Source organism: Vanellus vanellus (assembly GCF_965231255.1).
Source record: "Vanellus vanellus genome assembly, chromosome: 18".
NCBI classification, from domain to species: domain Eukaryota; kingdom Metazoa; phylum Chordata; class Aves; order Charadriiformes; family Charadriidae; genus Vanellus; species Vanellus vanellus.
Genome location: NC_138923.1, coordinates 3,374,989 through 3,393,078, shown reverse-complemented (window position 1 = coordinate 3,393,078; position 18,090 = coordinate 3,374,989). Strand labels below are relative to the sequence as shown.

At 48.9% G+C, this 18,090-nt stretch overlaps 1 protein-coding gene and 1 long non-coding RNA gene across 2 annotated transcripts in view; one reads left to right on the top strand and one right to left on the bottom strand.

Annotated features, from left to right (window-relative positions):
• Positions 1–18,090, bottom strand: part of LOC309679301 — a 76,377-nt gene that overhangs the window by 46,252 nt on the left and 12,035 nt on the right. The gene's annotated exons all lie outside the window — the stretch shown is intronic.
• TNFSF15 (TNF superfamily member 15) lies at positions 1,573–15,014 on the top strand (the record flags this gene model as incomplete). Its single annotated transcript, XM_082492653.1, has 4 exons — positions 1,573–1,776; positions 8,719–8,770; positions 9,393–9,440; positions 14,587–15,014. The coding sequence occupies exons 1-4, from the start codon at positions 1,579–1,581 to the stop codon at positions 15,012–15,014; spliced, it is 726 nt and encodes a 241-aa protein (XP_082348779.1). The 5' UTR covers positions 1,573–1,578.

The window sequence follows — 18,090 nt, the reverse complement described above, 5'->3', positions numbered from 1 at the left end:
CCCTAAACTATACTGGCTTTCACTATTTCTTGCTTTCCGCTTCACACTTTCTCTTTCCCTGGCCCATTCCTCGTCCCAGCTGCTGGCAAGGGTCCCCGTCCCCGCTGCTGGCAGCCTCAGCCATCCTCACGGACTAAATTATACGTTCCGCTCAGAGCATGACTTTTAGATTTCCAGTGTATCAAGACCCGCACTGGACTATAGTAATAAGATTTCTAACAGTGTTATCAAAGTGATAAGAGCTGGCTGAATTTTTATTCCTCCCTGAGTGTGTGCGTAGGGGTAGCAGACATTGGGACACGAAAGAAAATTTTTCTTTCTATGGTATTATTTTGTAATAATCTGAAACGGTTTTCACAGGGAGGTGGGGGAAACCAAACCTTGTTGTTCTTTCACTAAAAAATAAGTAAGTTTCCACTCTGTTTCTCTACCCAGGGAAAAAGGAGAAGTTTCTGCACATCAGTGCGTGTGCATGGATAAATCAAAGAAAGTTTCAGTTTTGATGAGAACCATGTTTTCCCCGGAAAAAATCTTCCAATTTCAACAATCTGGGTAAGTCTATATGGCAACATCTCCCCCGGGAGCTCCTGCCGAGCCCTTCCCAAACTCTGCCGGGGCCAGCGGCCGGAGGGTGGGCTGCCGCAGTGCAACGGGGATCGAGCAGGCGACTCGCCTTCCCCAGGAGCAGGGATCCCCTTCCAGCTGGCCATGGACTGCCATCAGAGCGTGTTTCTCCTAAACCAGTTGCCGAGCACCTCCTGAGGTTGCCAATAGGCAGCAGGTCCTTTTCGTCACACACAGCGGCTATCAATAAACTGAAATGACATAAATTTCTCCCAAGTGCAATAAAGCCACAGCTTTTCCAAGCAATGATAACAGGCTCCTGTGAAAGCCCAATTAAAATGAGTTCGGAGAAGATGAACCCCACAGTGGCAGAACACCCTATTTTAGGCCCGTCCCTCGTACAAAAGGTACATTAAGCAACCTGCAGCCCACTGCGAATTCTGCTAAAACGCAGGAACGGAGCAACATCTCGGGGAACCAGAGCCCTCCTTGGGTTTGCTTGTGACACCCTCACCTTCCCTAAAAGACTCTTCCCTTTTCTCCCGGGGCCGCGCTGAAACTGCCGGGCTCCGGCACGCCGCGCGCTCGCCTCTGCCGCTCGCTCTCGCTCTCCCCCTGCTTCTCACTTTCACTCCCATTGGTTTCATGTTCCCTTTGCCATGCGGAAAAGCTACCGAGCTTATCCAGCCCAGCAGCAGGGTTTATCCTGGTTCCACCCACTGGGACTTTCCTAGCTTCCTTCTGCACGGCGAGGGGGAAAAAAAAGCCAGACGGAGGCACGCAGCAGGCACCTCGGGGAGCTCGGGGAGCCGCGGTGCTCTCTTTCCCTGAGCTAGGTTTCTATTGTAGGCGGTGCATTCCTTGGGAGGGAGGGTGTGTGTGTGTCGGTGCCTTCCCACACTCGGGGCAGCTCTTATTTAATGGGGGTCTCCATGCAGGGCAGACGCCAGAAGAGATTTTGCCGTTCCCAGTTCCCATCCCGGAACAGCAGCAGCTCGCACGCCAGGCGCCGGCATGGACCGCGTGGCCGAGATAACCCTGGAGGAGGCGGCTCCTGGGACCAACCAAGCCTCCAGGATGCACTTCAGGGAGGATTTGAGGAGGATACGGTGCGCGGTGCTGCTGTGCCTGCTCTCCGTGCTGGTCCTGGCGCTGCCCATTGCCTACCTGCTGGTTGGAAACCTCAGAGCCCCCAGCTCCTGCTCTGGCCAGGTAAGAGACCGACGGCTGATTTCTGTCCTGCCACCCTATGAGGAGGAGAGCACCGCGCCCCGTGTCTCCAGGGTTGGGCTTGTTTGGTTTTTTTATTCTCTTTATGAGTTTCCCACGTTTAAGGGAACATGAGAGATTTGCTGTTACGTTCCTTCTTCCTTACGTAGAGCAAATCCGCCTGGGATAAATCTTATTATTGCTTGGTCGTTTTAACTAACGGTTTCTGTTCCTCTTCTCTAAATTTCACAGTACAGTGTACAACTTGAAAACTTTTATTGACTTGCTGCAGGAAATGCTTAAGAAAAATCACTAGTTGATGGAAATCAGTGTCTCTCCACTGATTTCAGCCAGATTTTGACACTATGGCTCATTCTCCTCTCTTCTTTCGGGTTAACTTTGAGACTTCCCCTCCCAGTGTCCTATTTCAGCAAACATCTGCTGACTGCGCTGCTGATGTCAGTGGGTCAGTGCCCATCATCCATCACTGGGCAGACAGCTACAGCTCTCGAATATTACTAATGCAAACTCCTGCAGAGATGCGATTTGGGACAGGGGAGTCTGTCCCTAAATTTTGCATCCCGTTTTTTACTCCTTTTCTGGCTCCAAGGATCTGCTCAGCTCTTCTCCTTTGACAGGTAGCTCAAATCACTTTGCAGTACAAGCTTGCTGGTGTGGCTGCTGCTAATGCTCTCCAATGCCACCCCACTCCTTCTTGAGCCAGACTGCAAACAGGTGCCTATTTCTACAGTAAACTATGATTTAGCAGCACCGCCCCATGCTACAAGGATGCATACAGGTCTGAAGAACTAAAGTTTGAATTTTAGCTTCAGGTCTAAAATTCCCCACCTAATTAGCGTGCTTGTTATATGCTGCCTTAGGAACAGCAAAAGAAGGCAGCGTTACTAAGTGGCCTCGAAGGCAGATTTCTAACCTTGCGCACATTTAGCCTGCGATGTTTAGGGAGCGTGAGAGCTGTACCCATGGCTGCGTGCCATGCATGCTCTTGGCTGCGCAGAAACCTGCCAGCCCCCGTCTGACCTCAGGTCTGCGCAGCCGGCGTCTCGCACCGGAGCGATGCCAGCTCCTGGGTGCAGCATCCTCCCTGGTACCCGGTTGTACCTGCGCGCACAGCTGGAGGGAGATGCAGCAGCCCCGCGCAGTACCTCGGGCTGTTAAATCTGCCCATTTCTTGCCCCTGTGAAAACGCACGTTAGCGTGCTGCCCCTGTTACTGCTATTTAGGGCAGTTAGAGCGGGTGCGCACAGCATGAAGGGGTTCGTTGGACGGTGTCAGCTGCATTGCTCTTTGTTCGCATCCTCTGCTTGTACAGAGCAGAACAGTTCAGGTCTTGAAACGAGTGAAGTAATCATAAAACGTTAGCCTGTTTGATAGGAGTAATGTGTTCCTGGCTCTGGACTCTGTTGGCAGACGTAGCGGAGAAAAGTATTTTTGTGACTGGGTTTGACTTCTTAAGAGGAAAAGCACAACATAAGCCATTTGATTTGCCTCTGCCTGGGCTACGCTAGTGTGTATTTCCATATGCATATGCACCGAGTTATTAGCGCGTAGTATTCCCACAGTGATGTAACGAGGAGATCAGATGAGTTACAGCCTCTGCGAGTCCCAGTGAGGAAGAGAAAAGCCGTGGGGGCTGGCCGGCTGCCCGCTGCCTCGGTGCCAAGCCCCGTGGGGGGAGTGCCCAGCCACGGCTCAACGCGATCCTGCGTTTTCTGAATTTTATCTTTGCTCTGCTGGGGACTGACTGCATCGCCAGCGTAGTCCAGCAACAGGGTGCAGATGGGTGGACGTGTCTGCCTGCATTGCTTTCTGTTAATTCCCTGAAGAGCCGGGTCACGGGCTGAGCCCAGGCGCTCAGTCCTGCGGCTCGGCACGGCTGTTTCAGTCCATGGGAACGTTTCTGGGCATAAAGGCTCTCAGGAAAACATCTTTTTGCATTTCCTTCTGCGTTTGAAGTGTTAGAACTGGATTGCTAAAGGATGCCTTCCTCATGTGCCTCATTGATAGCCCAAATCAGGAGGACCAAGCTGGGACCAGATGTGTGTGCCAGAGCTCTCTGTGGCACTGGTTTTGGGGTGCAGGTGCCCTGGGCATACCGGGAGCAAGTGGGAAGACCTGAGTTTGCACTAGATGTGTATTGACTTGCTGACCCTTGCAGCAGCGAGCCCGCGGGAGGAGTCCCCTCGTTGCCCCAGGACCAGAGCTCAGCGTGTCGGATTATCGACTTCTCGAGCACTGGGGACAGTCCTGGGAGGAGGGAGGGACACGGCAGGTGAGAAGGAGATGTAGTAAATACCTGAGCCCATCCTTCCTGGAGCAAGGAGGAGGAGAAGGGGAGCCAGGGAAGGTTTGTGCAATAGGGGTGTGCCTCTTCAGTTTGCCTGCGGGGTGAGGTAGTTTATTCATCTCTGCTGCTGTGTGGGTGCACAGGGTGTCGCATTCTGCCTTTGAAGGGATACAAACTCACCATTTCCTATGGAAATGTCCCTTTCAGGAAAAAGCAGGGCATTACGTCGTTACAGCCACCAGTTCTCTCCCTCTCTCATGATATCACGCGTCTTGCATGAATAATTCAAATCTGATGATGATTTCCCTGGACACCTTCCAGGCTCACTACACTGCTTCCCTTTTGGAAACAGAAATCACTTTCTTTCGTGCTTCAAGACAGAGCAAGGTGAGGAAATAGGGTTCTTTTAGCAATAACACGTGGCTTGTGTTATTAGGTGGAAACCTATAAAAGGCTCTAGTGGTGCCCTTCCAGAGGAAGGGCCAGGACTGCTGTGCATCCTTCCCCAAAAAGAAGCCAAGTTTCAGTCTGAGCGTGCAAATCTACCAAGGGAACGGCGCAGGAGCCAGGACAGCGTCTCTGGCTACCTTAGCAACCCGCTCAGCTAGCCCAATACAGCAGAGCATCAGGTCCCGTGGCCTGGAGATGTTGGTACTTGGGCTTATTTTCGTGGCATCCTTGGCATGGCAGGACCACACACAGCATAAAGGGAAATTCCAAAACCTGTCCAAAGGATCGCACATGAACCTGTATCCCATGTCAGCCTTGCCATGCAGCAGGGAGCTGCTGCAGTGTAGGAGGGACTGCAAAGTCCTAGCAGCTCCACCTGGAGCCCATCCAAAAGGATGGAGCCAGAAAGCTAGCACCAAAGCTCAGATAAGGGCTGCCAGAACACGCAGACGTGCAGAGCTGGAAGCCCTAATGGACTGCCCAAATGGGAAAGAGAACCTGAAATGGCTTCCTGATCCGTAGGGACGGAGAAACGCCTGGGGAAGAGCAGTGAGCATTGCACCTATGCCCAGATGTGTGGAATTCCCCTTCCAAAAGCCATCAGCAGTAAACCTCCTGCCTGGCCGTTGCTGCTTGGTGCACATGGTCCCTGTGGGCAGAGAACCCAGTGAGCACATGCCCTGGGTACATGTTTACGCCGGGCACGCGTATACACGTCCAGCCGAAACGCTCCCATTGAGGCCAGTTTTTACTGGCACAGGACAGGCCCCTACCAAAAATGCCCAGCCCAGGCCACGCAGCATCTCCGGAGCGAGCAAAACCCGTGTATGACCTGCAGAGACCCTGTCCATAAAAGAGTGTCTTGTGCCAAAAGTGGAGTGGATGGGATATTTTGCTTATTAATCTCTCTGCCTGCAGTGCCAAGCTGCTTTTCCCATGCAGTTCTCTATCGGATACCCCCGGCCCTTCCTGGAGGCGCGAGAGGCAAAGCGTGTGAACAGGGGATGTTCAGCCCTTCCTTTTGGCTTTAGCAATATATGGCTATAAATGCAGTGGGGCTTTTGGACATTCTTGGTATCAAAACATTATAGAAGTGGTTGGCATACCGCAGCCTTCAGGGTAATTAAAGCTGGCTGGCTGAGATGTTGCTTGTCTGCAAGTCAGCTGTAAGGTGGGATTTTCAACACCACTCAGTGCTGGTTACAGTCTCTCCACAGTAACCAAAGGGAAAATTGAAGCCATGCTGTGAACTTTTCAGAATCACAGCTAAGCAAGAAGGGAAAAGAGAGGAAAAAACACTAATTGTGTAAATGATCTCTCTATTGTCTCATGCTGCTTAGTTCTCCCTCACCACCTCATCTGCACCATCAATGTACAACATCTGTGCCTATTTAGAACAAATATTACTAATACCTGGCCATTACGTAGCATCAACTAGTGCTAAAATATTTTCTGTGGGAAGTTTAGATCTGTAGCCTTATCAAACAGAACAATTATGGGAAAAAAATGTACCTTTGCCAAGCAGCAAAGCTTCACACCTTGCAGCAGCCTGCTCCATCTACTCCACCACACGGTCCTTTAGCATCTATGAATGCAGCTCCTGCACCTGGAGTTTCCATCTGGCCTTTTTTGGAAACAAGTAAATTGAGGTTGCATAAAAAGCTTCTTCCCAGTTTTTCATCGAAATCGTTTTGTTATTTTCATAAAGGAGCAAAATTCTTCTTGATACCGTTCCCACTTTCCCATCACCTCTGTTTGTATTGCAACATCCGAGTTTATACTTCAGCAGAAGTTCGGCTTCAAATATGTAAACAGTCCCACTGAAGTTACATGATTAAATGCAAATTTGTGGTTGATTTGTAGCTCGTTGCAGTACTTAGCATTGTTAGACAATATATCACTTGATAAATAAGTAGGAAGAGTCACATAGATAATGGTGTAAAATATATTCATATGCATATACACGTGGCCAAAAGCAAGGGGGAGTGTTTGAGGGAAATCCTCCACCAGGGGAAGGACAAAGTCACCTGGCTATGACTCTGTGTCACATCAAAAGTACAGTCATGTTTAGACACCACAGCAAGCAGACGGGATCTTGGAGAAAGTCGTTAGTCATAATGAAAGGCCCAGGCATCTCCTTGACAGCACAACACCATTTCTCTCTGTCAGCCACACACTGAGCTTTCGCACCACCGTCTCTTCTAGATGACATTTCCTGCAGAGCAGCAGACTCTTGGGGCTGGGCTACGTGTGTGTGTGCAGGTGGGGAAGGGAGGGAAAAACATAGAATTTTCCCTTCAGTTTTCCTCCTCCGTTTTTTTTCCCAACGCAGTGGAGCAGCTATTTTAGAAATTACGGTTTTCTGCAGGAGCACAGGGATGTTTACTGCTAGTAAAACACTAAAATATCTTTGGGTTTACTAGAGTAGCTAGCAGTCCCCAAACCCTGGCAGCCTGACTCTTCTCCTACACACACTCTCCTTCCCCTGGCCAATATAAATTATCTATTTTCTGCTTCTCCTGTAGTATTTGAAGTGGAGTGAGACACAGCCAGCAGGAGATAGCTTCAGCATCAACATGCTAATGCTATTTCAGCCCGTTTATTAAGCAATGTGCGCCAATTCCTTAGCTGCACGCTGATCAGCGGCAGTTTACTCCGTTCAATCTATTTATTGTAGCTGTCCCTAAAACACACCACAGCACACCCGCGTGCTCCTGACAAACATTGCGTGATAGGAGTTCCCAGTTGACTACCAGTCAACGCTGAGCTGGCTGCACCGCCCAGGCTCTCTGCTTTCCGCAGCCACGCTGTTGGCATAGACCCGCAATGAACCTCCCTGGGGGAAGCGTAAGGGATGCTCCTCACCGCCCGGGGAGGCCGGACCCAGAGTCAGCATCCTCCGGCTAGGAGCCCTGCTGCTTTGCTGGCCGCCATAACTGGCTGCCACTTGGCGAGAAGCCACCGGCCGTGCCCAGGCGTGACGCAGAAGGACCAGCCCGGGTAGGCATGTGGCGGGCAGGCAGCAGCTTCCCTTTGAACTGCTCAACCTGAACGTCAGAACCACTTGGCACGGCCCAGCGTCATGCCCTGCTGCCATGCAAATGCACGTTGGCACAGGCATGTGAGAAAAAAATGTAAGAGGCAAGGAAATGCAAATGGCCCTGCCTTCCTTCGGTGGAGTGTCAGCGAGCCGCAGAGCTCACCCTCTGCCAGCTGCACCCTCAGACCTGCTCAGCTCCTTCCCGGCAAGGAGGCTACCCAACGCTCAAGACAGACCAAAACTACAGACTCACAGTCTGAAACGGCACAGATCATGGAAACATAGAATGGGTTGGGTTGGAAGGGACCTTGAAGATCATCCAGTCCCACCCCCTGCCCTGGGCAGGGACACCTCCCACAAGCCCAGGTTGCTCCAAGCCCTGTCCAACCTGGCCTTGAACACCTCCAGGGATGGGGCAGCCACAGCTTCTCGGGGCACCCTGCGCCAGGGGCTCACCGCCCGCACAGGGAAACATTTCTTCCTGATATCTCATCTAAATCTCCCCTCTTCCAGTTTGAAGCCATTCCCCCTCATCCTATCCCTACATGCCCTAGTAACGCAGAAGCATCCTAGATGCAGAAAGAAAAGCAGATGGGGCTGATACACCTCCGTTAGTCTCTTCACTGGCTTTGTGGATGAGCCTTTGCACCTGCAAAGGCTCAGACCTGCCGAGTCTGGAGACAGGGAAGAATGGCTCCCGTTGCTCTGCTCGCTCCGCTCAGATTGAGGGACAGGAGAGTCACTAAGCAACAGAGGTGCTCCAGCAGTGCAAAGAAGCATCCAGCATCCCAAAGGAGGGTTACTGAAGGCAAATTCACACTGGCCACTCTGCCAGTCCTCTCCCGGTTATGCCAAGGGCTTGTCCAGCCTCTGAAAAAGATGAGTTTAACACAACCACCACCACAGGAGCCCAGGTCCTGTCCCTGGCAGCCTATCAGAGATGCAGGCAGTTTTAAGCAAACAGCAGAAAACTCTTGCAATGAAGCAAAGCCCTGTCAGGGCTTGTCCTTTTACATAAAAGCTCTAGCTGAACTCAATAATATTACCGTAGCATATTCCATTTTCTGGGACGATGCAAACCAGGCCCTGTGGGATGTGCTGCGCACCCCGGAGCCCCAAGCTAACTGCGTGCAAATCTCTCCTGCAGGTCACAGAAGAGAGGGGCTCTCGCTTTCTGAAGCAACGGGCAGTAAAAAGCGGTAAGTTTGCCAGTCTTTTCCCCCCATCCCGAACACCTTTGTTTACCGAGGTTTTGCAATCGCTGCCGCAGCGCCCTGCTGGCAGACTCCTACCCACCTGCCCTCCGCTCTCACCACCCAAATCCTTCCCCAGCCAAACAAGCCAGGGCAGACAGAGGCAAACCTGGGCGATAAGATGCAGGGAGATAACTGGGGCCAGAGCGAAAGTGTGAGCTTCTCTAACCCCGGGGCTGTGCAAGCTGGCTCCTTTTAGTGCGGGCACAGACTTCCCCAGCTGCTCTCTGAGGTTGGCATACCGCCCCGAACATGCGAGAGCATGGATTTGGGAGACCGCGCACGCCACACCTCCCCTCCATTCACCACCCAGCAATTCAAGGCACTGCCGCGACGTGCGCTGTCAGCACCGCAGCAGCCCTGACAAGCTCAGTCACTTGCAAAGGGCTTTTGTTACCTCAACGGTGTCAATAAACAATCACAGCAAATAACTCCTCACTCAAACGTATGCAGAAACGGGAAGGGGCTGCACATGTTTCCTCGGCGGCATCAATGTCGTGGTTTGGACAATGGATCACAGCTCACATCTCATTGACAGTTTTGTTTTTTTTTCCTTTTTTCCCCTCAGTTACAGATACGCTTTCCAGTGCGGAGAAGCCACGAGCTCACCTGACAGGTAATGCTTGTTCAAAAAGGAAGCGTCTCCCGCAGTTATGACAGCAGATGTAGCAGCGCAATAATCTTGGTTTATACGGGTCTGATAGGATCAGGTGTTACAGGAAACACGGGCAAAATACTCATCAGCTTTGCCTTGTTGACCACAACAGATTTCCTGCAGCCTGTGTTTGTAGAAAAGGGCCCATGAAGGAGGTAGTCAACAGAAACGTTTCTTCTTACCAATCTTTCCAAGCCATTTATTTCATTGAATGAGCAGCTCTTGTAACTGAACTTAAATAGGCGCCTGGTATCTTAGTGATTTGCTGAATCCCCTAGAAAAGGCAGTGGAAAGTGTCCAAGTGAGCCCTCAACAGAGCAGAAAATTGGGAAAAACTACCACTTCAGGAGCAAAATCAGGTCAAATAAGACCAGTTTTAGGGCCCTTATTTTTCTGCAAGGTCTGACTCGGGCCGCACACACCATATTGCCATCAAATAGCCTCCTGTTTATAGTGATATCATCTCTGACTCACACTGGAGAAAGCAAGGGAAGAGTTCTGTCCAGATGAACCCCTCCAAGCCCTTGTCTTGCATTTGGAAGGTGCTGTCGCAGGGTGGGCTGCCATACATTTCCAAGGGGCTGCCAGCATGTCCAAGGCCACCATCTCACCACCTCGGCCTTGAAGGTGTAGCCGTCATCACACCAAGGACGCTGTCCTGAGCCTTCCCCCATCCTCACCAACTCCACCCACCCAGAAAATTTAGGTATTACCGGAGAGGAGGAAAAGGTCTATGACTGGTTCCTGTGACGATGGAGCTGAAAGGCTCTCCAGCCGCTCTGACCTAAGGCAATTTATACCTCTTAAAAATACAGCTCACTGCAGAGGCTTCCCCAACACCCCATGGGTTGTCCCAAGGGAGCACTTTAGTAACTCGACGCATGCAAGAAGCGGCGTGATGCTTCCCACAAATTCACCTACAGGGTTGAACCAATCAGTATTTCAGGGGTCACTTCTTTCCCGGCATAGTTTGCTTCCCTAACAAACTCCCTCGGTCCCATCCCCTTTTGCACGCAGGTTGCTAGAGCTCCAAACCCAACCTGTCCTTGTTCAAAAATCACATCTTTGCTTAAGTGCAAGTTTTGCAATAGCAAAAGGGCCATGTCTGCTAGTGTGAGTCCCTCTGTCCCCTCTGAGCCCCCCCATGGCAGAGACCCAGAGGCTCCCGGTGCAGCTGACTCAGAAGAGCAGCCGAAGCACAGGTCTGCCGATGGGAACTTCCCTGGGCTGCACAAAAGCCCAGTTGCCGCAGGGAAGCACCCAACAGTTTTCTTCAAATTTCCTCAGACTCCCCATTTGCAAAAATTCCTTCACCGTCATTCCTGAGCAGTCTCCCCAGGATGGCGCCTGTCCTCTTCAACCTCCTGTTTCGGGGCCGTCACTGCTGGCCATAGCAAGGACCATGGAAAGGAAAAAGCTAAGGGGCTTTTATTGCTCCTTTTCTGTGCAAAAAGTCTACACCCAGGCTGCTGCGCTACGTAGCCATCAGGAAACCTAATTTCCATGAATTTATCTTTGACCTTTTTTTAGCCCAAGCATATTTTTGGCTCTGCACCCTGTGGCAATGAGTTCCTAAGCTCAATGGTGCATCGCAGTCAGAAAATATTTCCTGTTATTTTAAACCTGCTGCATAATAATTTCTTGGGTGCCACCCTGGTCTGTTCTCAGAAACCACGACTCGTGCATAGAAAGTGAAAAAGGAACAATTAGTCTGCAGATCTTTGTTACATTCCCCCACCTCAGGCACCTTTTTCAAAGTGAACTGGTGAAATCTCTTCCAGATCTCTATTCTCTCTGTTGTTTTTTTGTTTTTTTTTTTTTTTTCTAGTTTTAAGCACACACATTCTGAAGGTGAGAGCAGAGGAGTGAGAGGGATGCGAACTAGCCACAGTACTGCCATAGGAAGGCACTGCTGAATTAGCAGTGGCAGAATGACTCGATGTTTTGGTCCCTGTTCCTTTATGATGAATTTTCCACCTGCTCTTGACCTTTTTAAGTTCAAAATGCTCAATGTGTGTTATCTAAACTGGCATCAAAATCTCCTCTCCCAGGGTGGCTATAACTAGTGAAGAATGGCACAATGTGACTACTTAGCTGGGACTTTTCTCCGTCCCCATTCTCTCCTGTGCATTAATTTATATTTGCTGACTGAGCGCTCCACTAAATCTGGGTAGAACATCACTTGCTGGTTCCACTTGATCATTGGAAGTAATGACCTTTTAAAGGCAGTCATTAAGCTCCCAGGGCACCATCCTGAGCAGTGGAGACCCTGCAGCCACGGGACTTTGCAGTACCTGCTGTACAAGAGCTTTACTACACCAGGACACTCAGAGTCTAATGTCTCGCTGAGACCAGGACTCTGGCCCCAGAATACAGCGTTCAGTAGCAGGCTCTGACACCAGTGAGGGCTAAGAATCGTAGAAACCCCACAAGTTCAGCAACATGCCACAAAATGTACCCAAAAGCTGCCAAGCAACAAGGATTCTCCAGCAAGGGACTGAAGCAAAAGGGATTTGGGGAAAGGAGAAGTCATTTCACATGTAAGGGATGCCAAAAATTTATAGCGGATGGGGAAGTTGAAGGACATATTGCAATGATCCCTTATTAAAAGCAGATTTCATTTACTTCAAGAGTTCGCTTCATAAGCATATTTTCAGGAAGTATAGCTCCGTATGTTTATGAAATAAATAAACGACAGGTACAAACTACAGCCACTGCTAGGAAAGGATCCCTATTGTATTCAATGGCACTTGAACATGCATTTTTCCTCTTGACCGGTATTGAATGCACGGGAAAAATTAATTAACTTGTAAATAGAGAGCATCAATAGAGCAAGCTTTATCCTAAAAGGGAGGTTATAGCTGTAAAACTTTGAGTTGCCTAATTCTAGAAGTTATGAAATCACGTACTTCATTTGAGATGCCTGGTAGTCATAAAAACATTGAAGAATTGGGTGTCATTGACATTTTAAATGCGTCATTGTACATGGAAAAGAACATTTCCCCCAAAAATTCCCAAGATGGAAAAGAGCCCAGAACATTTTCTGGAAATATGCTGCTCTCTGATGCTTCTCATCTCAAACAAGATTTTGTCTGTTACCAGCTATCTCTGAGAGGTATTACTCCAAGCTCTTCTAAACCTTACAGTGACCCAAATGCTACTTTAGTTTTATGCCAGGACTCAGACCAGTCCCTAGACACCCAAGAGGTAGATGAGAATGAAGGTAGACCATGAGTATTTTCACTTTCTTTTATTGCCCTCTCTCTGTATCAGCCAAAGCTCCATTAGGTCTAAGCCTCATTGTCCTTTTAATACTTCCATAATTTAGCTTGTCTTGCTATCACAATCCCTGTCTATCGTTCTCCCACACAGAAATACTTTCCTCGTATACTTTGCCTCCTGGGGAAAGATCAGAAAGATTTGATACTTCAGCAGCACTGACAGGCAGGCTGGAAAAAAAGAAAAAAAAAAAAAAAAGCCATTATTTTGTTGCGCTACTCAGAGAATATGCAGGAAGTTGCACTGCTAACACCTTCTTGTCTCCTTATGGATTATTTATTGCTAGAAAAGAGAGGGAAATGGATGCCGCTGGGAGCTGAGCACGTTAGTTTTTCTGAACTTCATTTCACCCACGATAAACCTAGTGGTTATTGCCAAGAGAATTTCAAAGCTTTCCCTTCATTCAGTTTGCCTTCCTGACCACGCACACACATCCCTTCCTAAATACTGGATCAAAATCAACTTTAAACATTAACCGAAGCTCATGAAAAAGGTCTTATTTCCTGGAAATCGGTTGCCTCAGTCTTTCTTAGCGTTTAACATTAACTTTCCAGGTTCGTTTTAATACCTGGCAGAATCTTAACGCTCTTTATCCTCTTCCCTTTCACTGCCTCCACTGCTGTTATACCACAACAATTTCACTGACAGTCAGGAAAGAGCAGAGCAAACTCTTTTGCTGCCCTGCAGAAAAATGAGTAAGTGCTGGGGCTTATTCTCCCGGCTGTCCTCTGAGAGAAATTACAACGGTGGAGGAGAGGCGAAGGGAATAGGGCAGCAGCTCCCCGAGACCCCTGCAGCCTGGGGAGCAGCCTTGGCTTGGATCAGACCAACGCTGGGATCTGGATTAGAGCTCTGCTTTTTATGAGCTAACAACAAGACTGGGAAAACATCTGGAGGAAAGCTGAGGCTAACAGCGAGCTGAGTGTTTTGTTCCAGCAAAGCATTCTGGAATCAAAAAAAAAAAAAAAATAGAGATAAAAATGGTTTTGCATATATGGTGTAGCTTTAGAATCAGGCCTCTTGAAGCACAGCTGTGGTCTGAGTTTTTGGTAAGATCAAATGACACTGGTAAACCAAAGGCAACTCTACAGCAAAGGAATTCATTGCGAACACTGAGGAAGAAGAGCTTGACACAAGGGCTAACAAACCCTAACATCCTTCAGGAGCAGCTTGGCAGGAAGAGAAGTTCAAGTGTGTCAGCGTTTGGCAATAGCTCAGGCTGATCATTGTGAAGCTTTTGCAAGCACAGTAGTGTCTGTCTAAGAAACGTAATTGCAATCCATCGCTACTGAAGAAAATGATGCTTTAGTATCTGTTATTGCTGTCCCAAACCATTTGGTACAGGCACGGTACCCATGCGTACGACAGCCCCAGCACTGGTTTCACTCCAGGACAAGGTTTTTACTCTGTAAGTAGGTAAGATAGCATCCTGGACCTGCAGGGTAAAGCCATATGTATTGCTCCACAGGGCCAGGAGACTCAGCCTTTAGGAAGGGCAGTCTGGTCGTTTGGGACCTGGCCCACAACCAGGACATCCAGTCGCAGCACAACCCTTCAGGCCGCCTGCGCTGGCCAAGGTCTTCCAAAAGCACCCTTGACTTTCACTCCCGACTGCTCAGACCTGGACGCCCTATGGACACCCTCCAAAAACATCACTGGACAGCTGGCCTGCAGCCAATTCACCTCAGTTGTCCAGCTGTAAAATAAGAACATTTCGGTTCTAGCATTTTGATTGCCCTTTGGGGTAGAGATGTCACATTGCATTCAGCGGCATATCCCCGGCTGTACAAACTAACCCCCCTCTTCTCCCTCTCTCTTCCTCCCGCAGTGAAGAAACAAGATCTCGCCAACACCGTGGGAAACCATCTGCCCATCCTGCAGTGGGAAGACAAGCGAGGCCTGGCTTTTACCAAGAACAACCTGAGTTATTCCAGCAACGCACTGGTGATACCTGTGTCTGGGGACTACTATGTCTATGCTCAGGTCACTTTCCGAGGGCCCATTGAATGGTCCAGTAAAACAAATTCTGTCACTGAGATCATCACCAAAGTCACTGACAGTTACCCCGAGCCCACCCAGCTGCTGACTGGCACCAAGACCCTCAGTGAAAAGGGAAACAGCTGGTTCCAGCCCATTTATCTGGGCGCCGTGGTCTCCTTAGAAGTAGGAGACAAGCTAATGGTCAACGTTAGCGACATCAAGCTGGTGGATTACACCAAGGAGCACAAAACCTTCTTTGGTGCCTTTCTACTGTAGGTTCCTGGCAGCAGCTGGTGGGGGCTTCCCTTCAGGGCCCTGGTGGGACCTCGCTGGACCTCGGCTTTGTGGGCGCGCATCGGGGTGCAATCTCTGTGCTGTCATCCTTCTTCTGTACTGTCACTCCCCTGCAGCTCCCTGCAGCCTTAAATTAAGGGATAGGGAAAGCTGAAGCCACAGGCTGAATTGAAACAAACTAAACAAAAAAACCCCAAAACAAAACAAAACCAAAACCCCAGAAAAATGAAAGTCAGATTGGAGGAAAAAAATATTTTAGAAAGTAAAAACGGAGAGCTCTTCAAAACTTTGTAAGCTGGGGAAGAACAGTTTACACCTGTGGGTAGGGATATTGATCTTGAATATTGTAGCTAGGCTACATCACTACTTCCACCTCCAACGTACAATTTCCTCAACTCAAAAAAGTGTTTTCAACTTTCTCCAGCACTTCCAGTATAGTTTTGCATGAACCTTCTTCAGATTCTTGTTTCTAAAAGGTAATTACTTTTTGTAATTTCCTTACAAATAGATTTGCTCAGTACTTTGCACTAACATAAAGCTCAGATTAATCATTAACTGCTTAATTAATCCCTTCCAACTTCCCTGTGAAGTAGATTAAAATCATATCTTGTGTTTTGCAGAATCTACTTGAAATTTCTTTCTTCCCAAGAAATTGTTTACAGTTCTTTAAATCAATATACAGCCTCAAAAGTTTATGTACAATTTCTAGGCAACACATGCGCACACGTTTCAGCATGAAAGTGGAAACTTCCTGTCAGGTCTCAACATTAGGAAAACAGAAAAGACAAGGCAGAGACAGATCCGCAACAAAATTTTCCACACTTTTTAAACCAACCACTGAAATTTTGAGAGAAAGCTTCTGCAATATTTTGCTTTCCATTGTGTTTAATGGAAAGCAAGTGCAGCTACAGAAATCACTGTCTTGGTGCTCCCCCTTGCAACCATTGCCAATGCTGCAGCGGTCCCCTAATCACAAGGGATTCCCCAGCCTTTCCCTGGGTGAAGGCTCACACGCAAGGTCAAAAGATCTATAGACACGATCACGGCGTGCCCCGGCCAGGTGCAGAGCTCAGGAATGTTTAGCTTCCCACATTGCGCTTATTTATTTTCATAGACCTTACTGTCTCTCAGGGAAATTCCCCAGCTTTCCTTCTTCTCCCACAATAAATACATCGCTGACAATGGCTCAAGTCATGTTCTCGTAGATTCGGACTTTGCGCTCTTAACTGCCAGGAGGTCTCATACCTGAGCACCTACCACCCAGCCGCTCTGCTGCTTTCGCTCTCTGCAACTCCTCCTCTTTCCTGCCTCACCTCCTTGGACTTCCTCCAGTTTCCTCTTCTTGGCCAGGAGTGACAGCAAAGCTAGTTAACATCTCCACGCAAAGCCATGGTGGGGCCTAAAAGCACACTGTTAGCATCAGGGAGGCACCGAGGTCGGGGAATTCATAGCCCTGGGGATGGGGGGTTGGAGCTGAAGAGCTCAAATGGACAGAGAAAGTCTCTGGTGGAGACAGCCCAGCTGCAAAAGACCGTGTGCGATATTGCAGCCCAACCGGCAGTGAGACCAAGCTGCTTTGTCCACAGCGAGCCTTTCCCAAGCAGGAGACAATTTATTGCTATATAAAGATCAGTTTGAGCTGATGAGGAAAAGTTAGTAGCACAGCTGAAGCGTAGAGCATAGGGAAAGGCCAAGGCAGACCGGGGGTGAAGGGAGAAGAGGAACAGAGTAGGAGGTGGGAGATGCAGGCAACAGGCGGGTTCTCTGCCTCTTCACGGCCTGGGGTAAGCTCTGACAGCGTGACTATACCACTTAAACCTAGCAGGTCTTCCATGTAGTAAATCATCTCAGAAAAGAAGGGGGTTTGGCCATCCTTCCTTCCTGCAGTTCCTGGGTCCCATAGTAGGTCTCAATCCTTCACTGTTTTATCTACTCCGAGACAGCACTAAACACGTCGCAGAAGCTAGGAGATTGCCGTCTTGCCCTGCTCTTCTTTCCTCAGCAGGTGTCTTTCTCGCTTCCGGATTTTCCTTGAGTCTAGTCATGGGGTCTTGGTCCACTATACAACACTGCCCATCTAGGAGACCTTAACAATGTCCCTCATTACAGTTTGGCTTCCCATCCTTTCTTTGACTTGTCCTTCATTTTCCCTACATCCATCCCCACATCTCAGCTGTCCTCTTGATCCCTTTCTCCCACGGGCACCTTCCTGCCTTCTTGGCCCTGTCCGTTAGGTACAAGGACACCTCTTTCTCCAAATCTAATTCGCTACATGCAAATTCTGTCTTACAATCCCCCCTCCCCAGTGGACAGAGAAAACTGACATCAGAAAATAGGTTAGGATGGCAGAAAGTAAAGGTAATGACTGGGCTAGCAGGTGCAAACTCTTGGCCAAAACATCCTCTTATGTCTTTATCAGCTAGATTCACTTCCATCTTGAAGTCCTTACTCCTACGTCTCTTCTACCTCTTCAGTCTTTTTTTTTTTTAAGCTGAAACTGGCTGAGACAGGAGCAGGTATTTCCCACATATCAGTACCTAGCACACGCAACCTGGCCGCGTTACTTCTCGGAAAGGGTTTATTCAGCGCCTTGGAAGGGCTCTTCTTACTGCTCAAGAAACCCCCCCCACCACGGTAAAATCTGGTGAAATCTCACGCTCTTGGCAGTTCAAAACAAGCGTATTCTCTGGAAATCCTTAGATTTTCCATATGTCAGCTTTTCTAAAGTGTTCCCTCAACACCCCACTTTGAGTCCTGAGCTTCTGATCCCGTAGTTGTATCCCCAAAATAGGACCTGAACTCATGAAAACACGAAGTTAGCCCACCATGTAAAGCACTTTAGGTGACTAGCACACAAACGACAGGGTAAATCTCATAAAGGGAAGACTTAAAAACGACCTGTCCGGGACAGGTGATTCTCAGCAACTAGGCAGGAAAGCTTCTGTGAAGTGTTATAGAGGATGAATTTGGTTTATCCTTTGAGAAAATTGGAGTGCAAATTCCAGCTGTTCTGAGACAGCTACAGAAATTCAGAAAGATCTTTATTTCTACAAATGAG